The following is a 21,524-nucleotide window of genomic DNA, read 5'->3' as shown; positions in this document are numbered from 1 at the left end:
GGAACAGCGCTTCAGCCATTACTTGGGCAATTTTGAGTCCAGTTAGAGCTAGCTGGGTGCCTGGCAGTACCAAAACCCAATGCTGGCAGCCTGTGGCACATGGGTGTGGATGTCACTGCTGGTTGTGCTGTGTGGGGTAGGTGCTGCATTGCTCAGAGGCAGTTCTTTGGCCCAGCAGTGATGGGCTAGAGGCTGCGGCAGCTTGAATATACCAAGCAGAGGTGGCTGGTAGTCCTAATTTTCCCAAGGCTTCATATGGCTGGGAGGCACAAGGAAGAGAGGTTTCTTTCTCTGCCCACTTCCGGGTGGCAGATTTGCCATCACACAAGAGGCTCTGCTCCAGCCCCTTTCCTGAGTGGAAGTGCTGTATGAAAAAAGTATGGCTCCCATGAGCCTTGGGGGAGCACATAAATTCACGAGGGATATGAATAACGCCAATGCGGGCTGGTCCTGCACCAGCAAAAGACTTTGAATATCCAGAGCCCTGGTGGGACTAATGGGGCAGTGACATAAATTCAGACAAGGAGGGGAGTAAAGGGCATCCAGCTGCTCCAGCGCGTCCCTGTGCTATCCCCTGCCGTTCTGGGGCCAAACAGCATGGACACGAGCTAGAGCTGTTCCCAGTGACTTCGGGTTAGACCTATGCAGGCCAAGGCAACACTTGATGCCAGTCAAAGGATCGGCTGTGATGCCCAGCGAGGAGTTTCCACGCTGAGTTTCCTGGCAGCAGCCCCCGGGGCAAAGCTGGGAGCTCCCGCGCGGTGCCAGCGGGCAGTGACCCCGCGCTGGGCCGCGCTCGGGATCCTGCAGGAGTTTGCAGCTGCTTTCGGCAGACAGCCCCCTTCGTTTTCCTCCTGCCGGGGCCTCTCTCCTGACGACTCCCCCGACGCACGCACCGGTGGCCGGGCGGGCGGGAGGATTTCAGCTGCGCGTTGGAAAAGCGGTTGCTCGCCCAGCAAGCTTCCCGAGGGCCCCGGCTCCGGGGGCAGAGGTGAAGCGAGGAGAGGAGCGAGGGAAAACACAGGTGGTGTTTCCTGAGCCGGCCCGCGGAGGAGAGAGCCCGCAGAGACGTGGCGGTAGGGTCATGAGGTGGCCCAGGGCTGGAGCAGTGATATGGGGGCGAGAGGGAGATCCTGCCGCAGGGACCTGGCGAGACGGCGGGTCCGCTGGCCGTTTCCCAGACGGAGCGAGCGGAGCAGCGGTCACACCGCAGCTTAGCACAGGCGAGAGCTGTAACCCCAGGCTGCTCCGACAGCCAAACGGGGGATTAGTGGGGAAAGCCGCCCCCCTCGCCATTTGAGCTGGAAGACCCTCTGTCCTGGACATTTCCTGCTCTCGGGGCCCTACCTTCCCTCCCTGACCTTTCCCTGCCCTTGATGTAAAGGCAACAGGGAAAACTTTCACCTTGAGAGCCTGCTTTTATTTACTATTACTTTTTTTTTTTTTTTTGTGAAAGTTATTTATGGTCTCTCATTCATTTAATCTGATCTGTCTAGTCTGTCTCGTTCCTTGGCCCCGGGCCCTTGGCGGTCAGCTGGTTTTGCTCCCCGATGACAGCGGCTCGGCCAGCCGCAAGCCTGACCCTCCCCACGCTCCCACTCGCAGGATCGCGCCTGCGAGCACAGCGCAGATGGACACAGGCAGCAAACAGCCTTTGGTTGCACCCCCTTAAAAAAAAAAAAAAGGGAAAAAGAAAAATATCCCTGTTATCCCAGCGTGGCTGGGGTTTGCAACGCTCCGTCTGTCCGCGACATCTCCTGGCCGGTGGCTGGTGGATGAGGACTTGCAGCCTCCCTGTGATCAAGCGTGTCTTTTAAGGACAAGGACGTGTGTGTGGCTGTTAACCTCCGCTGTGGGCTGGCGCGTGAAAGCAGGGCTATCGTATGAGAAAGGAAACCCAGCCAGTGGATCGAGGAAGTGGTTTCTCGCAGCAGAGGCAGAAATTAGGCCAGCAGAGTAAACTGTGTGCTAGAAACCAGGTAACGCCGCTCCAGGCTGGGCAGCCAAAGGTGGTGAACGCTGGACCCTCGCGCTGGAGGTGCGTTTCCTTTGCCCACCTCCGCCCCGTACCGCGCTTGCACATGCCAGCGAGGAGAGGGGCGGTGGGCAGCGCTCCTGGGCCAAACCCCCTGGCAAGCACAACGGCATCGTTCGTTGCAGGGGCAGCAAGAATTCAGGGGAATAATTCGGCAGGAAGTTTTTATGCTTGCTCCTTGGGAATAGTTTCTCCCTGTGCCCACCTGATTTTTCTCCTCTCCCCTGCTGTCCTCGCTGTGCCGCTCCTGCTCTCGCGCTCCCACAGCTGCTACCGGCTCTCTCCGTTTCCTCCGTGCCTTCCTCCTCCAGACGCGGCCTTGCCGTTCGTTCTCCTGGAGGCCAGGCTCGCTGGCGGTCGGCGAAGGCAGGAGGAGCGAGGGGGGTGCCTGTCCTCCCCAGTGGGGCTGGAGGAGCTGCAGCTGTGAAACCAGTGGCCTGAGGGTTTTGCATGTGAGGGACCCCCCATGTCTGCCCCGCCAGGGGTTGTCCCCATCCCTGGCGTCCCCACGGCACGGGGACGCAGCGCTGCTCTCCGAGAGGCGAGCCTCGGGGGGAGCTGTCTCGCGGCAGCTCTCACAAAGGGCACGGGCCCGGCCCCCCGTCTGCAGATTTAATGTTAGAGGTATCCCTCCCCATCATCTTTTACACAAGTGAGTCTTTTTGACAGCCGAAATCTCGCAGTTATTTTCCATCCCGGGAAGACTGGTGTTGCCTGATGGACACCGCTGCAGCAGGGCCCTTGGTCTGTTCTTTCTCCTGCCTCTCCGGCTCCTGGGCCCCTTCTCCATCTTCTGGGGCTGTGTGCGCGTATGTGTGTATGTGCAGATCCCTGCCAGCATTGCTGGAGCCTGTGCCTTGGCTCCGAAATCTTAACTTGGCTGTGATGAATTCAGACCACCAAGGCGCACATTAATTTTCCTGATGCTCGTTTATATTTTGTTGATCGGAGAAATATATGTGATGTGGGCAGGCAGATACTGGGTTCTTGCCTTTTCTCCACCTCTTTCCATTTCTGTGGCTCTTACAATTTTATTCCTTGATCAAATAGAAAAAGCAAAGAAGAGAAAATAACCAGCACCCTTCGCCTCCCTAGCAGTAACTTTCATTGTTGGAGGAGCAAAACGTGCTGCCAGCTTCTCACAAGTTAAGAGTTAACCTTCATCTGGCTTTAATACCCAATGGAAACATGGCTCCCCTCCTCAGCTTGTCTTAAAGGATTAATCACATTTCTGAAGTTCACCCTTATTCCTTCTTTTTATTATTATTTTTTAATTGAATGATGCCAAGAAATTCCAGAAGTATTAAGCATGCTCGCTGCAAATCATTTTTGTGACATTGCAAAACCTCCCCTTCTCTTTTCAACCTCCTCCCCGTTCCTCAGATCTGGGCACTGGAACACTCGCTCTCCCGACGGCCCGGCAGCCTCTCTGGTCGGCGTTCGGGGAGCCTTTTTGCGCTGTCTTGCCAAGAGAGCTGGTTTTTATTTAAACTTTAGAAAGGATCTTGCTTTAATCAGAAAGTCTGTTTGAGAAATTTCATGTCACTTTTCCATGACTGTGGGTGGGAGAAGCTTGGAGCCAGAGTTGTCTTTTGCTCTTGGAGAGCTGCTATATTTCCCAGAGAACAAAAACACATTTTTCTGCTCACTGGGGCTGCCAAGGGAGGGTTGTGTGTAGTCCACTCTCCACGAGCCCTTCTGTTTTCCTGCCGCTCTCCAAACTGCCCGAGGTCACGGGCGCCACATATTTGGATTGGTTTTGAGGGGCGACAGAGCTGTTGACAGCGCCTGGCCTTGCCCATGTCATGGCGATGGATGTAATGTGTTGCCTTAGCCTGGGGTTTCTTAAAGGAAATGTGGTCTCATCCTGATTTAGTGGCACGCTACTCAGAAGACGTGTGCTAATGCTGGGTCCTGTGGCAGATCGGCTTTGTTGAGCCTTGACACAATAACATAACTTATTGCTGCAAGATGCAGAGTTGTCACTAGTGGTCAAGTGGGTTGGTGCACGGCACTATAAAAATGCGTCAGTGGGACTTTTTTCCAAGTAGGATGGAAAAATTCCAGGCAAGGATGCACAGTTTTTCCATTTCAACTGCCAGTTGTCATTCACCAAAACTCAGTGCCCTTTCCCTTGTTGACGGGAAAACAAAAAATCGAGCAGGCCTCCCCGCAGCCCGCGCTACCCTTCCTGCTTCCTAAATTGGCCCCCACAAAGAGAACAACCTCCTTAAGCTGGTGCAGCCAGGTACAACCAGGGACGGTGGGTTTGCAAGGCCACTTGCAGCTGGTTTTGGGAAGGGGCGGCTGTGCAGTGCAGGGGGGACGTGGGCACGGGGTCAGTCTGCCCCTGGGGCTGCAGATGGGATTTCTCAAAGCATTTCAGTGACGGCCTCCTGCTCTTCTGGCCTAGCTGATTGAAGCGCACAGCTGGGAGAAAAGGGGGAGTGAAGGGGAAGGGGCTGAGCTTGGGGGAGCTCAAGCCTGGGAAAACATCCCCCCTTTTTGATGGACTTCCCAAATGGACTAACCAGCAGGCAGGCGCAGGTGCCTGGTCAGATGCCTCCCCTGCCGAAACCCCATCTGTTCCTCGTGGTCTGCTATTCTCATTTATCTCTTTTTTTCTTGTTTTAAAAAGCCCCCCTCAACTCGCAATCTTGCCCCTGGAATGAGGTCCAAAAGCAGGCGACCCACTAGCCATCAAACAAACTGTGCCAAAGCGGCTCCTATCTGCTCAAGGAGGGCCTCCCACCCCTCGCCTCCCATTACCTTAAAAAAACATTTTAGCTTTTGTGAGCAAAGCTGCTGAAGGAGACCGCTCGCCGCCCTCTGGTTTTCCTCGCAATACTCCCGTTCTTTGAACTGAGGTGCAGGCACTGTTCAGACGTACTAAGACTCTAGTGGTTAACCAGACTTTGGCTGTAAAATATTTGGCCAGAGCAAGAATTCCTTGCATGGAGAGGTCAATTGTTCAGGCAGTGGGAGAGTTCGAAGCCAAGCTTGAGCTCTGCAAAACATGCGCTGAGAACAACACCTTTCCTGCTTCACGTTCCTTCTCCTGCACTTGCATTTTATAGCAGGTATTTCCCATTTGCTAGTCAAAATAAGTCATTTGGGGGTCTTTTGCTTCTAAGTTTTGTTGCCCCATCCTCCCTCTGAGGCCATCTCTCGGGAGCTGAAGCCAGGGTGCTGAGCCAGCCTGTGAGATGCCATCCTTTGCTCTCTTTACAGATCTCAAAGATTTCAAGTTTGATGGCCAGCATGTGATCGAGGTGGATGAGGGGAACACGGCTGTGATTGCCTGCGATCTGCCTGAAAGCCACCCCAAGGCTCAGGTCCGCTACAGCGTGAAACATGAGTGGCTGGAGGCCTCCCGAGGTGAGCCACCGGCAGGGGCGAGCGCCAGAAGGGCTTCTCCCTCCCCTCCCACAGCCCTGTTTTACCCTTCCCTAGCAGCAGTAACTTTCTCTCTTTACTGTCTCCTTTTTTTATTCCTTTTCCGTTGGCCTGAGCACAGGTTGTTTTAGAGCTTCTGCCGGGTCTCGCTGATGTCCCCCAGTAGCTATGCCTGGGCAGCTACATTTAACACTAACTCATGAAAGCGGAGAGGAAGCAGCATTAGCTAATACACCATGTTGCTCTTCACTGGGCTTCTTTATTTGTTCATGAAGTATTCCTGTAGTCCAGTCCCTCAATAAAGATGACTCTGACTCTGAATTTGGGGGAATCTTTTTAAATTTGGATGTGAATTTTGCAGCTTCACTCCATCTGCTGGGTGTACCTGTGACAAGTTTGCTTCATGTGAGGCTGCGTTCCTTCTCCCATTGCTTCATTTTTCCCCATAGTGCTGGAACAAGAAAGGGTTATTTCAGTGCTAGCAGTGTTATCCCATTCTTTTCTGCCTTCCCGTTTGCCCTCACTTTCCTTCAGGGTACTGCATTGTTTTTGGAAGGGTATTCCTTATGACCGTGTGCCATCTCCTCTTCTCTCCCTATAGACAACTACCTTATAATGCCATCTGGGAACCTCCAAATCGTCAATGCTAGCCAAGAGGATGAGGGAACTTATAAATGTGCTGCCTACAACCCTGTGACTCAGGAGGTGAAAACCTCGGTCTCCAGTGAGAGGCTCCGCGTAAGGCGTAAGCTGTTCTCCTTTCACTGCATGTCCTCCTTAGCGCTTCGAGTCCTGGGAATGCATACCAGTGCTATTCCAGCTAGTTTTCTGTGTGAACTGACATTATCAGCTGCTGGGAAAACTCAATTCCAGCAGCAGAAGGCCATGAGGTCTGCTCCCCAGGGGGTGTGTGTGTGCAGCCCCTGGGATTACTGTACCTCCTCAGGGGTTGCACGCACATATCAGTGCAGGGGAACAGCGTTAACGCTACCATTTCCCCTACCCGTACTCTGTACAGGGCACTTTCCCACTGGCCACCTTCCTTCTCACCCACCTCCCTTCCTCCTCTCCTCGCCAGGCTCCACAGCGGAGGCAGCTCGGATAATTTACCCACCTGAAGCTCAGACCATCATTGTCACCAAAGGCCAAAGCCTCATCTTGGAGTGTGTGGCCAGTGGGATCCCCCCTCCACGGGTCACCTGGGCCAAAGACGGTTCCAGCGTCTCTGCGTACAATAAGACCCGATTCCTGCTCAGCAATCTCCTGATTGACACCACGAGTGAGGAGGACTCTGGGACTTACAGCTGCATGGCTGACAACGGGGTTGGTGAGGCTGGAGCCGCATTCATCTTCTACAACGTGCAGGTGTTTGGTGAGTGCTGCGGTAGTCCTCGCTTGTCTTGTTCCAGGAAGGGCTTGGACTTTCTCCGCTACGTTCAGGGGAAAATACTAGTACTGCTCTACTATTTCTTTCCCTGGCAAACCATAATGCAAGGAAAACCTGTACTTGAGGTTCCAGTTTCTAGGATATAAGACGAATTCTTCCTTGAGGGTGCTGATTCCTCCATCCTGGCATCCCACCATGAGTGGGAGATGATGGATCTCCCTTTCTTCTGTTGTTTCTATCATTTCGTTCTCTTATCATTTGTATCACTGGGTTTTTGCTAACACTCACTGGTGCAAGACTTAGCTGCTTCTCAGACATATTTGACATTGCCATAGGGAAGGTGTCAGGGAGTGTTTTGCTCTCTCCTTTGCTCTGTAGGGAAGCTCTCTATGGGGTGGGAAACATAAGGGACAGTATACTTTAGATATTTCCACCGCACATTTTTCCCCTTCTGACAAGCATTAGGGAAGATATGCCTATGTTTTGTTGGAGTGCTTTTCATCCAGGTGCTGACCTGTTGTTGGCACAAGCACAACCTTGGCAGGGAGGTGTCTCAGCTAAGAAAAATGGGATTTGCATGTGCCTGCTGTCACCATGGGACTGAGAGGGGCAGCTGGCCTTGGACCACTTCTCCTTGTGGCTCCTGTGGATGCTGAAGGGGAGGAGTAACAAAGCAGACCCCCCCTGGGCCCCTGCAAAGGGAGCAGGACTGGGAGGGCTGAGGATCTGTGCCTTTGCCCTCATCCCTGCCAGAGAAGATAGTCCAAAGTCATAACCGTGCTGTGCTGCTTGCAAAGTGGTGCTCAGCAGCTATATTTTTCCCCGCACAGAGCCCCCGGAGGTCACCATGGAGCTGTCCCAGCAAATCATTCCCTGGGGCCAGAGTGCCAAGTTCACCTGCGAGGTGCGAGGGAACCCCCAGCCCTCCGTCATGTGGCTGCGCAATGCCGTGCCCCTCTCCTCCAGCCACCGGCTCCGACTGTCCCGCAGAGCTCTGCGGCTGGTCAGCGTGGGGCCTGAGGATGACGGCATATACCAGTGCATGGCAGAGAATGAGGTCGGCAGTGCGCAAGCCATGGTGCAACTGAGAACAGCCCGGCCGGGTAAGCCTTTAACCAGTCCTTTTCTCCAAGCTCGTGACTGTTCAATCACTGAGCCTAATGCACAGCGAAGGACCAGAGGGGAGCAGGAGAAGAAAGTCTGTGTGTAACCCCCGTGCTTACGTTGGAGCTGTCATTTTCTTCCCTACCTTTCAGCGTACAGTCCTAGGGTGATTCTCTGACTGGGATCTCCATATCTCTCTATAGGAAGAGATGATAGCAGTGCCAGATGTGCATACTTGAGCTAGCTCTGCATGAGAGTCAAAGGACATCTGGGTGTAGGCGCCTTACCTTTTGGCTTATTCAGCTCTCTGTATCTGAGTTTGCACTGAGCGAGAGCATAAACACTGATGTGGGTGGACACACCTGGGGTAAAAGAGGTCCCATCTGTTTACTCGGTCTGTGCTGAGCCTATCTAGGGTAAGAATGGCTTCAGAGGAGTAGGAAGATGATGCCTCAGTGAGGCATGTTACATTTGTAATGGGAGAAGGACAGCCTCTTTCCCACACCTTTTCAAGTGGCACGGCAGCCAGCGCTGCCTACGACCCAATACCTCTAAGATACCCGTGCCGCAATGGGTGGGCACCTTTGGGCTTCTGAGAGGATTAATTTAAGAGGCTTCTCATTGCTCTGCCTTCACTGCAGACTGCAACTGACATTTCCCCTTGCCTGCCCCACTCATTCACTCTGGGCATCTTCTGTTTCAGGAACTACCTTGAACCCTGGGCGAGGTGCCTGGCTGGGCTCAGCTCGGCCTCCGACACCACCTTCCAGGGACAATGCTCTAAAGCTGCCCCTGGATAAAGCTGGACTGCCAAAGCCTGGGACGACTCCCCTGGCAGCATCTCCACAGTGCACAGCCAACAGAGAGTCTGTGTCTCCAGCCGAGGCCCCCATCATCCTCAGTTCTCCCCGGACATCCAAGACAGACAGCTACGATCTGGTGTGGAGACCCCGTCCTGACAGCAGAGCCCCGATCCTCTATTACGTGGTGAAGCATCGCAAGGTATCACTGTTTTGCCCTGCTCCCATCTTTCCTCAGCACCCACTCCAAAGGCAGCCTAGTGGCCTCGTTGCACGTTTGCACACCCTATGGGCAAACGTGGGGCACAGGCACCCGTCGCTCACTGGCAGTGCTGGCTGGTGCAACATCCTCAGCTGCAGCCTCAGTCTGCTGAGGTGTGAGGAGGGCAGGCTGCGAGAGGTGTGCTGAGCTCTCCAAGAGCGGTGCCCAGAGCAGCGCGTGTGTCTGCATGAGCATGTGGAGGGCATGTGCACACCCATGTGTATTTCCAGCTTAAAAGGCTTCCATTTTCAATTCCTAGCTGTGGGCTTGCACAACTAGGAAGTCCTGAGGGCACGCTGTGCAGTGACTTGCTCTGTAACGCTCTTGCCGTGGCTGACTCTCACAGTGGCACAAGCCACCAGGGTGGGGGGGACGTATCTCCCTTGAAAGGCTCAGGCTGCAGGACATAGAGCAGCAGCTTCTCCCAGCCGCAGACACCCACCTTGCCAAACAAAGGGTGAAGTCCCCACGCTCAGTGATTATGAGGAGCAGGCAAAGAGCTGTTAAAGCAATGCTAAGTCTTCAGGGGGGTCTTAAGCCACCTCTTTCTCAGGGTTTTATTCTAGAAGCTGAAAGGCAGTGCGCTGTCAAGCATGTCTCTTGGCTGATGGCGCAGACTGAGCCCTCAGTGCACCGACAAGCAGCCCGGCCAGGCCCTGGGGTTCCTGCCTTTCGCCTGTGCTTCTCAGCAGGGTGGGCAGACTTCACACAGGTCTGCAACCCAGTGGTGCTCTAATATAGCAAAGCACTATTGAGGTAAAAATTCTTCTTTCAAGGTGTAGAGCATCTCTTCTCATTTTACTGGTGATTCGGGGGGAAAAAAAAGCTTGGATTTGTCTATTTGCTTCTTGTATTTCGTTTGGGTACTCAGAGAGTTGCATTTGAGTGGTAAGTTTTGTTTTGGGGTTCAAGTACATTCCAGATCTGGTATGTTTTGGATTCCCAGCCACTGCAAGGCATCGTTTTCAATTATATATGTATCTCTTTTCCTGGAATTTTTTGACTTCATGAAAATATTTGTTATAATAGGAGGCTTTTATAACCCCTGCACACATCCTTGATTTCTTTCTAAACAAAACTTAAACCGAGGGTTTCAGCTAACCATCTCTTTAAAGAGCCCTTTGAAACAACGACATGAGATGCCAACACAAGAACACAACAGGCAACTTTAAATAAAAACAAAAAATGCCAAAAGCCACACTAGACTATTGGGTCTCTTTGTCTGCCAGGAAGAGATGTGTTCCCCAATGGCATATCATGTAACAACAAATTCTGCATGTGATCTTAGCTTGTAGGCTGGAGTTTGACCATATTTTATTTGTTTTTCAGCGCTTCACCTGGAAGGGACTATAGGGCAGTGGAGGTCACCATGGGTCACTGCAGTTTGCAGTAATATGTTTTCAGTGTAGTCCAAATTCTCAGCTGGAGACTCTTTCTTGGGAGGCTTAAGGATTGTATGGAAAGGACTTAGTCCCAATAACCCTTAAACTTGTTTAGAAAGAGTCTCTTTCCATCAGAGATGCTTAGAATCAAGTTGTATAATGATCTGGGTTTAACATCTCTGCCTGGAACTGCGTGTGTAGAGAGGGAAGGAATCAATTCAACCACAAAAGAAAAGGCTCTTTGTGTGAAAGATGGCTAAGGAAAGCAAAACCTACTGACAGGAGACTTAAATATGTACCGTGCATGGATCTGTCACCCGAAAATATCTCGGGATGTCTCTTTTCCCTACTCCTACACTGCCCCTAAAATCTCAACAGCCTGCATGCAGGCAAATGCTACACAGCCATTAGATTTGTTTCTTAAGAATTTCTTTTTTTTTTTTTTTTCCTGGATATTAGCAGTGTTTAGAGCTCCCCTTCTTGGCCTCCCAACTCTGCAGGCTCAGGAATAAAAATAAAACTGGGCAGGCATTAATCAGTCAGTGTCAAACGCTTGGAGAAGATAAATGATACAGCAGAGTCTTGGCATTTCCGTTTGGTTGCGTTGCCTGCATTGCTAATGCTCCTTTCGGCACTGGGTCACTTCGGTGTCCTGCGTGTTTGCCTGCAAAAATATTATCCTTGCAGCTGAGGAGAAAAGAGGAAAGTCCCACCTTCCCTCCCCCTCTGTCTGGGGCATCAGGACCTCACTGAAAAATGAACTGTTTCCACGCCTTTCTGGGGGCCACAGATATACATGGTCTATTCCGTGCAGGAGGTTGTGCTTAAACATTAGGATTACTCAGTTAAGCCAGAAAATGTTGGAGGGGAGACTTCACAGACTTAACTCTGCCCACCTCCAAGTGTACTCGGCGAGGGCGCAGCTTCCAAAAATGCTACAGTACAATTTGAAATGGCACAGCCTAAAAAGGGGTTAAACCCTCCCTCCCTTCCCCCCGGCAAGGAAATGAGGGCACCAAGGGGATGGTCAGCCTTCCCCTCCAATAAAGCTAGCCAATTAACAGAGTAGGCACTATATAACGGGATAAAAAGTCACTATTCAAGTGATTTAGGTCTAGATCACCAAAGTGGTTTCCAGGCACCTCATTCCATGGAAATGGGCAGCTCAGGGTCTGGGCCGTAGGAGAGATGTGGCTCCTAAACCAACTAGATCCTTTGGCTAGTGCTGCCTTTTGTGAGCATAACTGCTCCAGAGCTTTATGCGCAGCTGTGCATATTGAGGAGCAGTGATAGCAGAGGGGAGCAGCAGATAAAGCAGGGGTGAGTGAACCTCTGGACAGCAAGGGGTCAAGAAAACACCTCCATGCTTGGTAACTTGTCCTGTTTATACCTGAATCCCTCACCTTTGTAAAAGCAGGCTGGAAAAATCTCCCTCCTTTGCAGGAGGGGAAGGGGCATCAAGGCGTTGCTACAACCTGTAACAAAAATTTCAGAGCTTGGTGCAGGTAAGAAGCCAAGCTCGCCTCCAGCTTTGCAATGTGTGCATTGGTCTTTCAGCAGGTCACCAACACCTCAGACAGCTGGGCAGTGAGGGATGTTCCAGCTTCGCAGCACCGCCTGACCCTGACCAGGCTGGACCCCGGGAGCCTCTACGAGGTGGAGATGGCCGCTCACAACTGTGCTGGCGAGGGACAGACAGCCATGGTGACCTTCAGGACTGGTAAAGGTCAAACCTTTCTCTGGGCATGTTGCTTTTTGTCGCTGGGAGGGACCCTTGCAGACATCATCCTCCAGCCTAGAAGCGCAGACACTAGCCCCGCACTGGCCCCACTTTTACAGCCTGCCATAGCCTTTGAGACACAGGGGCTGTTTCTGCTCTGGAAATGCATCTGCCCTCGAGCTTAGAGCAACTTTGTGAAAAAGGAGAGCGGAGGGAAAGGATGGCATGACTGAAACAGGGGAAGGGAAAATAAAGTCTTCACTTCTCCTTGGGATGGAGTAATTCCCTTCCTGTCTGGGTGGCTCAGTCGGACACCTGCAGAACCACAGGAAGTAGGTCTGGAGTGGATGTCAAGAGGTCACTTAATCGAGAGGTCACTCTCCCTAAAGACAGGATCAGCTATGCAGGGGTCGTTCCTGACAGGTGTTTATCCAATCTGTTCTTAAGCGCCTGTCCTCCGCTAAAGGAAACTCCAAGCTTTACTACACCGCCTCCTCAGTATCAAGCTACCTTTACCATTAAAAAGATGTTCCAAAAGTCTAAGCTAAGGCCCCCCCCGCGCCCCCTTGCTGCCTTTCCTGTCCCCAGCAAGCATGAGGAATGGCATTCCCTTTGTAGCTACCTTCCACCTAGGAGTGGACTTGTGCTAGTTACCACCGTCTCAGACAGAAATCTAGCAACACCTTTTTCAGAAAACCAATCAAAAGTTTTAGAAAATAAAATGTTAGTGGCGGGGGGAAGCTATTAACAGTTTAACAAACCTGCGCTTTAGTGCAGCTTTTAGTTTCTGTCTGCGAGTAGAGTACTCTGAACCTGTAGGGCCATTTTGATCCAAACGGTACTTATCCCAGCAACTTTGCATGGGAATGTTTTGTTTGCTCATCACAGCAAAGATTAACTAACTTTCTCATGTGTCTCTTCCTCACTGATGCCATCTCTTGCTTTTGCATAGGCCGGCGCCCAAAGCCAGAGATTGTCGCCAGCAAAGAGCAGCAAATACAGAAGGATGACCCAGGCACAAGCACTCAGAGCAGTAACCAGTCCGACAACAGCCGTCTGTCCCGTAAGGCCCTGCCTCAACTGCGCGGGGAGGGAGGGTGAGGGGTGCTGGGTCTGTTCTGGGTAACAGTGGTCAGGCTGTGCTGGGGCTAAAGTCTGCATTGGGTAAACCAAGACTGTGCAAAGCTGAATGGGTGGTCTCTAGCTTCTGACAAGGACTAGTCCTTCTCAGACACCCCTGCTATTGCTCCAGCAGGCAGTCTCAGGAGAGCAGGTTGATCCCCATGGCTTGTCCCCACCTTTAATGCAAGGAACCTCTCAGAAGCTCTGTCTCTTGCTGAGTTTCACATGGAGGGTTCAGAAAGCCCCGCGAAAGAGTCTGTGAATGTGCAGCACTCGGGAGGAACAAGGTCCCCTGCACCATCACGTGCTGGGTTACAGAAGAGAATCCAGTCCCTGCCGGTCCTGGAGTCATCATCTCTTAGTCCAGCCCTACAAAGGGCCCACTCTGGAGATTGCTCCACTCAGCCATTTGGTTGCACTGGAGAAACATCAGTTCCCGCCTGGTTAATCCAATTCACTGTATTCCACCTTGTGTCTGCCATTAGTATTATTCACTGCTGCCATGATGCTTTATGTGAATTTCTCTGTAGTCCTCCTTTCATCCCTTATTCATTCATGTGCTCCCATTTTTTTGTCTCCTCCATAGCTCAGTCAGTCTCTTTACCTCCCACTTTTCAATTGTCTTCCTATCTGAATTGCAGAAATATAGCTAGAACTTTTCCTTATTTCCTCCTCAGCTGTTTCCTCTTAGTTTTTCCTTTGTTCTCATCTCCTTCGCTCATCTGTTCACTTTCTTTCCCTACTGTCAATCTCCCCCTACTCACTGCTTCCATATCAGTCAAGCCTTCTGCTCTGTCACCAACCCTTCATCCACACCTCTCACTGCTACCCCTCCCAAGATATGTATATACACACCATGAAGCTTGCCTCTCCCTACTTTGATTTGGGAGAGGAAAAGGAACGAGTTGCAAGTAGGAACAAAAGGAAGTTAGAGAGCACAAACTAAAAGAAAAGGAGTGAGGGCTTGGGGTTTAAAGAACACATGGGTGGGTGCAGTGCAAGTAGTCCTTCACCTACACACATCTGAGCTACAGGATCCTCCAGACATGGGGAAATGAATGTGTGTCTCATGTCTTGATGTCCTTCTCTGCCTCTTGCAGCTCCAGAGGCACCGGACCGTCCGACCATCTCCATGGCATCAGAGACATCTGTGTACGTGACCTGGATCCCCCGTGGGAATGGCGGGTTCCCCATCCAGTCTTTCCGTGTGGAATATAAGAAACTAAAGAAGTTGGGAGACTGGGTCCTGGCCACCAGTGACATTCCTCCCTCTCGCCTCTCTGTGGAAATCCCAGGCCTAGAGAAAGGTAGGCAGGTGTTCTCCTCCCTGCTTTCTGGAGGTCTGTAGAAAAGCTGTACAGTCCCTGTAGGATGGTTAGCCATCTGTCACATCATGCTCAACCCTGGGATGTGTGAGCAGAACAAAACCTTCCCAGCTCCAGCCTGAAATGCAAGGGGAAAAACTCTCCAATTTCTCCAGCCACATGGACCAGCATAGATTTGACCTCCCTCAGGGAGGCTTGCTCATGCTTTTCTGTATTACAGGATATAGTTACTAATGGCATAGTAGCGTCTTGTTTTTGCCACTTACTAGACCGTACAGATCCTTTCTCTTCCTAGCTACAGGCAAGGTATGTTGGCACACAATTCCCATTGCACTTCACATGAGAAAACAAGGCATCATTGACTCGGCCAGCTTAAAATGGAAAAATATCTAGTTTAATTTAAATAACAGAAGATTGATGTTTGGGAAAGAGTAATTTAGACTCAGAGCTTTTAACTCAGAGGTATGTACCTAATTTCCCTGTAGTAAAGGAAGGAAGCCTTTCCAGACCTGCTTTGGTGTCAGGACGTTCTTTCATGCATCTCTGAATCCACTCACACACGTCTGAGTACAGAACTTCGCTAGCTGACCTGTAGACCATCCAGATAGGAACAGGGGGAAGGAAATAAAAGCAGGTTCAGTCTAGCACATGGCTGAAATCTAGGCATTCAGTATTTGTACTTCCATCAAAGCCTCTCTGAAGGTGCTCTCTACCTTCTGAAGGAGATGTAGCTCCCCTCCACAAGCCTGTGCTGGCAGTGGAAGTCACTGAAGTCCTCAATACTGACTAGGTGCAATTCTTATTTCCAATTTCTCCTCTAGGCAATTCCTATAAGTTCCGTGTGCGGGCACTGAACATCCTGGGAGAGAGTGAGCCCAGTGCTGCATCTCGGCCATATGTGGTGTCTGGGTACAGCAACCGAGTCTACGAGCGCCCTGTGGCTGGACCATACATTACTTTCACAGATGCCATCAATGAGACCACCATCATGCTAAAATGGATGGTATGGTTTGGGGTTTGGGGGGATGGGAAGGGAAGACCTCTGAATGTGCAGGAAGCAGAGGTGTGGGTGCTACTTTCCCAGTTCACAAATCTCCCAGGTTACCATACTGGAGCCTGTCACCAGTGCAGAGGGATCTGTGAACCAATAGCTCTCTCTAGCAAAGGAGGCCTGGGCTTGATCCAAGAAGCAGCAACGAAAGTCAGAGAACCTAGGAAACCCTTTTTGTCTGAACCCAGCATTGTGTGCAGGAGGCATTTCACTGCTTAACCTCAGGGTCTTGACCATTTTGTTCAACAAGCATTGATGCATGGGGTGGCTGCTTGCTCTCCTGGCCAAATTCTTGGAATTCATTAGCACGTCTGACTGTCCCAGTGTTTTCCAGCAGACATGTATGTCCTTCACTTTCACTTGCTGGGTAGTGATTCAAGGTGCTGGTAATCATTTACAGCAGTCCACCCGGGAGCATTTTTAGTAGGGAGTAGGAACTCTTGGATCACAAGCCCAGATTCAAGCATTTCCAGCAGCTCAGACCTAATTCAGAGGAGCACATCACCCTCTTCTCTGCCGCCTTCTTCTTGCCAGAAATTGCTACGTGGCAGGATAGGCACTGCTGTTCCTTTGAACACAAACAGTAGCTGATGAGCTTTGGTAAGGAGGAGTGATCTCTTGCCAACCTCTGTGGTAAAATACTGGGTGAAAGACAGCAGGAACAGCTAGGCCTGGGATAGCACGGACCCAGGAGGGACAGGAACAGAGCTGTTTGTTTACAGCAACATGAGTCTTCTGTGCTCACTGGTTCATGGCAAGATGTAGTTTGTCTGGAAGCCCTCAGCCTACTAGAGTCAAGGTGAAGGTGCACGTATCCTTGTCCAGCTGAGTCACTGTTGCTGAGGAATTCTTTCTCTGAAGGGCTGCAGGTCTTGGGAAGGAACAGCGTACTGGATGCTTGGGCTGATGGGACCAAATTCGTCAGCCTTCTGTTACTGGAAAGAAGCAGGGTGTGAGGGTATAAAATTGGAAGAAAGCCCCTTCTGTGCAATCCAGTGGCAACACTGGGACAATCTCCTTGCTGGCTCTTCCTCCTGTTCCATCGCATTTCTGCCCCTGCCCCCTACCCAGCACAATATGGCTCTGACAGCACAGATCTCTCTGCTAATTTTTGCTCTCTCTCCTATTCTCTGCAGTATATTCCAGCCAGCAACAACAACACTCCCATCCACGGCTTTTACATCTATTACCGCCCCACTGACAGTGACAATGACAGCGACTACAAGAAGGACGTGGTGGAAGGTAGGAGATGGTGGGAGACTAGTCCCAGCTGCTGGTTCCTCCTGGGAGAATCACATGGCCAGAAGGAGTCCTGTGCACAAAAGGCGGGGGAGACTGCTGCAGCTGGGTAGTCCTGCTCTACCTAGCACTGTTGCAGAGCTGGACCAGCTGCATGTTCCCCGAGGGGGCTAGTGACACTATTTGTGTGTTCCCTCTGCAGGAGATCGGTACTGGCACTCCATCAGCCACCTACAGCCAGAGACCTCATATGACATTAAGATGCAATGCTTCAATGAGGGTGGTGAAAGCGAGTTCAGCAACGTGATGATCTGTGAAACCAAAGGTAACAAGCTCTGCAGGGTGCATCTGGGAGCACAGCCCTGCACCTTCCCTGCCTGCAGGTGTCCAGAGCACAGCAAGGCAGGTACTGTCCCTGCCTGACATACTTCATCTAGGTTCAGGAAAGGAGATGGAGGCAGCTTTGGGGGGCTGGGAGAAGAAAGGGGTAGGTTTGTTGCTGCTGTTGCTCAGTACGTGTATGTACCCATACCAGTGCTCGCAGTGCCTTTGTGCAGAGTCCTGCAAGTCCATTACCACTTCCTTCAGCGTGGTAGTTACCTTTTGTCTCCCTAAGCGTTGGGTAGATGTGACTGGAACCAGGAAGGCTAACTTTCCCTTCCTGTTCTGAACTGCTGCGTTTGGTTTTTAAGTGGTCTTTGAAGCAGCTATACTGCTATGGTAGGAACAGCATTAAATCCAAGTGGGTGTTTTGGAGGAGCCTTTTCCTTTTTACTTTTGCTTTAGCAACCTAAGGGACTGGCAGATCTCTAAGCCATGCACAGAGGACCTGCCTATACTGCAAAAGGCATTGTCCTAGGAAATCTTCTGGCATCCAGGAGTGCCTCTTTAAAGCCACTGTAGAAGTCTGTCCATTCCACAGCAGTGTAGACATCCCTGGAGCATGCTGCTCTTCACCCTGCTGTCTGTCACCATAGGGTGACGTGTCTGTGTCTAACTTGCTGTCCTTTCCCTTCACAGCTCGGAAGTCTCTTGGTCTGCCGGGTCGTCTTCCGCCCTCAACAGTGCCCCCCCAGCAGCATCCCCCGCTTGGTGGTGGACACAGTGGCCTGGGGACAGGGGCCATGGTGGCCCGTTCCAGTGACTTGCCATACTTGATTGTAGGCGTTGTGCTGGGCTCCATCGTACTCCTCATCGTAGCCTTCATCCCCTTTTGCCTTTGGAGAGCCTGGTCCAAGCAGAGTAAGGGTCCTTTCCTGAGGGCCAGTATACAAGATGTGCTCTGCCCTGTGGGTCAGATCTGACCCCGAGCGTAACTGGGTCAAACACCCAAACACCCAAACCACAAGGGCTGCACGTTCTGGGAAGCAGGGAGGGGGTGGGCGAAGAACAAGTCCCGGATGTCGTGTGGTAGCCTATCACAACAAAGGCCACCATTTGCCCCTTGTCCTGCTTGCCTTGTTGACCTTATGGAGAAGGAACTAGCTGAAGAGGAAAAGGGCACCCCCTTCTCCTCTGTGTAGGGGCCTTTCCCATCATCTGTCACCCCAGGGTGCTTTGGGTGGCCAAAATGACTGCCTGGTAGGCTTCACCACTACTCTTGGCCTCAGACTTCCTTTTTCTCCCCCCTGCAGAGCAAACCATTGACATGGGCTTCCCAGGAGCTGGGCTGCTGGTATCATCCTGCCAGTACACCATGGTGCCCCTGAGGGGGATCTCTGCTCCACGTGCCAACGGACATCCCTATGTTAACGGACAGCGCTATGGCAATGGGGCACACCTGAATGGCATCTGCCCCTCTGCAGGAATGGGCTATGCAAGCACCAAGCCCCGAGATTACAGCCCAGATGACATGCAGCAGGTATGTCACATCCAGGGTTAAAAGTTGGTGTGACATAAGCTGGAGGCTGTGGTTGCAGTGGGAGAGCTCTCCTGGCATGCCTGGTACCCTTTGCCACGTGTAGAAGGGGGAAGACTGGCTTCTTCTTAAGAGAGATTTCCCCTTTGCAGTGGAGTCTGAGACACGGGAGACAAGGGAGCAGCAGGAAAATCTCCACAATGCCGGTGAAGAGTTGATTTCTTTAGGGAAGTGGCCCTAGGTATGGAGAAGGCAGCGAACAAAGGGTTCTGTTCATGGTAACAGTTCCTCTTTTTGCTGAGCAAATCTCACAGAGACTGACAGTGTTGAGGATTCTGTGTCTGCATATAGAAAAACAAGCCAAGAGCACGGTCTTTGCTAAGACTATGAATTGGTTATCATGCCCCAGTCATGTGAGAAGTGAGATTTTCAGTGCTCAGTCCCATTCTGTCCTCTGTAGCAAAAGAGACCATTTCAACTTTTTCCATTTTCTTTCATAAGAAACTCCCCCTTTCTGCCCCACGGCTCTGGTTCTGGATCCCAAATCAGCACCCACCTCTTCATACTGCCATGTGGCATTGCTCTGTTAAGATCCTTCTCTCTCTTTCCAGCCACATGAGGAGACCAACACCTTGCTGCAGACAAGGGTGCTGCAAAATGGGAATGCCCAGCAAGACTACCAGCCCTCCAGGTTAGTCCTGGCTTACAGTGGGGGAGGAGGATGGGATGATCCAGTGAGGTCCACAAGAATACATGTTCATAAAAGCCAGCCTTCAGTGTTCTGTTTTCTATCTCAATTCACTTGGGAAACAAATCCATGCTGCAGCACTAGGCCTTCTTGGTCTACCTTTTTTTAAATAGCGCTCATTCCTTTTAAGGTTTGAGGGAAGGGTACTTTCATTTTGGAGATGGTCAAGAACTACTTTTTTTTTTTTTCCTCCTTTTTCTCTCTCTGCTCCTAAGTGGGAGACTAAAAAGGAGGATGAGAGAGCTGATGTCTATGACTGGATGCTGATAAACAGCTGCCCCAGAATCTGGCCATAGGTCAGTTGCAGATGCCTGTCTCGCTGTTCAGACTTCAAGTTATTACTCCCATGCTCCCTGGAGGTACTGCTTCTCCCGGCTCCTGTGACATTCACTAGCTCTTATCACCTCACTCCCATCCTACAAGTACATCCCAATTTCCCCTATTCCTCTCATTTAGGAACACTGTGTGTCGTTTCATTAATGCAGCTGGCTGAGATATTACATAGGTTGTATCTTTCAAGGAAAAAAAATCTGTGAATAGTGCTAAACAACTTGTCTGTTTGTTTGCCTCCCCAGATTGTCCAATTCAAGACCAGAAGACAGCTCCTTCCTCTACAGTTTCCCAGATGACTCCACTCACCAGCTTCTTCAGCCACAAGATGATTGTCCTCACCTTCAAGAGCACTTTGTTGGCCTGCATCATCCAGCGATGGGCAGCAAAATGGGAGGCCCTAGCCTGGATGCTCGACGGGATCCCATGTTCCACCAAGGTCAGTGGTCAGGAAAGCTCAGAGCTTGCTTCATCTCCTTGTTTTAGGCTGATCTTGAAGGGAAATCTCATTGTAGAGCCTTTTCGAAGGCTATGTTAATGCTCAGTAGTGTGGCGCAAGAGGAGTCCCTTAATATTGCACAGAACAACAGCATGAAAAGGCCTCACTAGCAGCTGGAGATTGTTAACTGCCTGGGCCAGTTTTAGCAGATGGATTTCTCAATTTCTCCAAAAGCTTGAATTGTATGCCTCTAGAAGGCAGATACCCACCGCCAGTTGCAGGGACACTATTCCTTAGCCCTTCTTAATCTTCCAATAATGCCAGCCAAACACAAAGACCAATGAACAACTACTTTAATCCATTCCTCGAGGATTTGATCCAGCCTTCTCGTAGCATGGATCATGTAGCATTTTTTTTAAGGTATGTACATTTAAGATTGTAGCATCATGTGAAAGCATGGGAGCAAACTCACCTGTAGGCAGGACTTTTAGAATGTGGTGTTCTTTGTCTTTGTGATCAGAGTACCTATCTTCATAAAGTTGGCCGTTGACTAGAAAGCTGCCACAGCATCTCCCATTTCTATATGCGTTGTAATTGTCTCTCGCACCTCTCTCTTTCAGGAAGCCCTTGCTGCCTTGGCCTGGTGCCAGTTGAAGAGGTAGAAAGGCTAGACTGCTGCCAGTCCAGAGGAGACGTCCATCCCCAGAATTCATTGATCACATCTTTGGGTCAGGACCTACCAAGAAATCTGAACAGCAGCCCACCACCACTGAGGCCCTTAGAGACTCATTCTGCTACCAGTTAGGGACCAAGCTGCCTTTTGCAAAAGACTTATTCTAAAGAGAGAAAGAGAATGGGTATTTATTTTTGTATAACACCTCTATTTATATATTTATGCACTTGTATATAGATGTATATGCGCCTTTTATAATGCTATGGAGACAGAAGGCATCCTCAGCAAAGGAACAGGAGAGGCCAAGAAACAGGGCAGCAGGCACCTACAGCACTAAGCTGTTCATCAGAACAGAAGACTGAAAGAGAGCAGCACAAGAAACACTGGGGGATATGGGCCCAAACAGAACTGCTGCCAACATCTAGCACCCTCTTTGCAGCAAGGGCTTCATGTAAGATAATGCTGTGGAAAAGGTTTTTTTAATTCTCTCCCACAGGAAGGCGTCTCCCAGGAACACACTCACATGAATGGACTGGAGTTATGCACTCTGCCCGATCAACTTTTAACAACCTTTCACATACATGCCATCTGCAGCCACATATCTGTAAAGACAAACCCACGCTTTAACATCTAAAATAAAGGCTTTAGTCTTT

General features: G+C 50.9%; 1 protein-coding gene across 4 annotated transcripts in view; it reads left to right on the top strand.

Moving 5' to 3' along the window:
* Positions 1-21,524, top strand: part of BOC (BOC cell adhesion associated, oncogene regulated) — a 59,983-nt gene extending 38,459 nt beyond the window's left edge. The window contains exons 4-19 of one of the 4 annotated variants that reach the window (XM_068959383.1): positions 5,267-5,413; positions 6,033-6,176; positions 6,510-6,803; positions 7,649-7,921; positions 8,626-8,924; positions 11,927-12,086; positions 13,039-13,149; positions 14,309-14,515; positions 15,355-15,536; positions 16,721-16,826; positions 17,026-17,148; positions 17,844-18,065; positions 18,458-18,684; positions 19,293-19,372; positions 20,005-20,198; positions 20,819-21,524. In XM_068959383.1, coding sequence (XP_068815484.1) covers positions 5,267-5,413; positions 6,033-6,176; positions 6,510-6,803; positions 7,649-7,921; positions 8,626-8,924; positions 11,927-12,086; positions 13,039-13,149; positions 14,309-14,515; positions 15,355-15,536; positions 16,721-16,826; positions 17,026-17,148; positions 17,844-18,065; positions 18,458-18,684; positions 19,293-19,372; positions 20,005-20,198; positions 20,819-21,003 — 2,954 coding nt within the window. In that variant the 3' untranslated portion in view covers positions 21,004-21,524. Of the gene's footprint in view, positions 1-5,266; positions 5,414-6,032; positions 6,177-6,509; positions 6,804-7,648; positions 7,922-8,625; positions 8,925-11,923; positions 12,093-13,038; positions 13,150-14,308; positions 14,516-15,354; positions 15,537-16,720; positions 16,827-17,025; positions 17,149-17,843; positions 18,066-18,457; positions 18,685-19,292; positions 19,373-20,004; positions 20,199-20,818 lie in introns of all 4 variants that reach the window. The other 3 variants (XM_068959367.1, XM_068959376.1, XM_068959358.1) reach the window with 3 other exon arrangements.

Source organism: Struthio camelus, chromosome 1, assembly GCF_040807025.1.
Source record: "Struthio camelus isolate bStrCam1 chromosome 1, bStrCam1.hap1, whole genome shotgun sequence".
NCBI classification, from domain to species: Eukaryota; Metazoa; Chordata; class Aves; order Struthioniformes; family Struthionidae; genus Struthio; species Struthio camelus.
The sequence above is the reverse complement of the archived record's forward strand: the minus strand, read 5'-3'. Positions and strand labels throughout refer to the sequence as shown.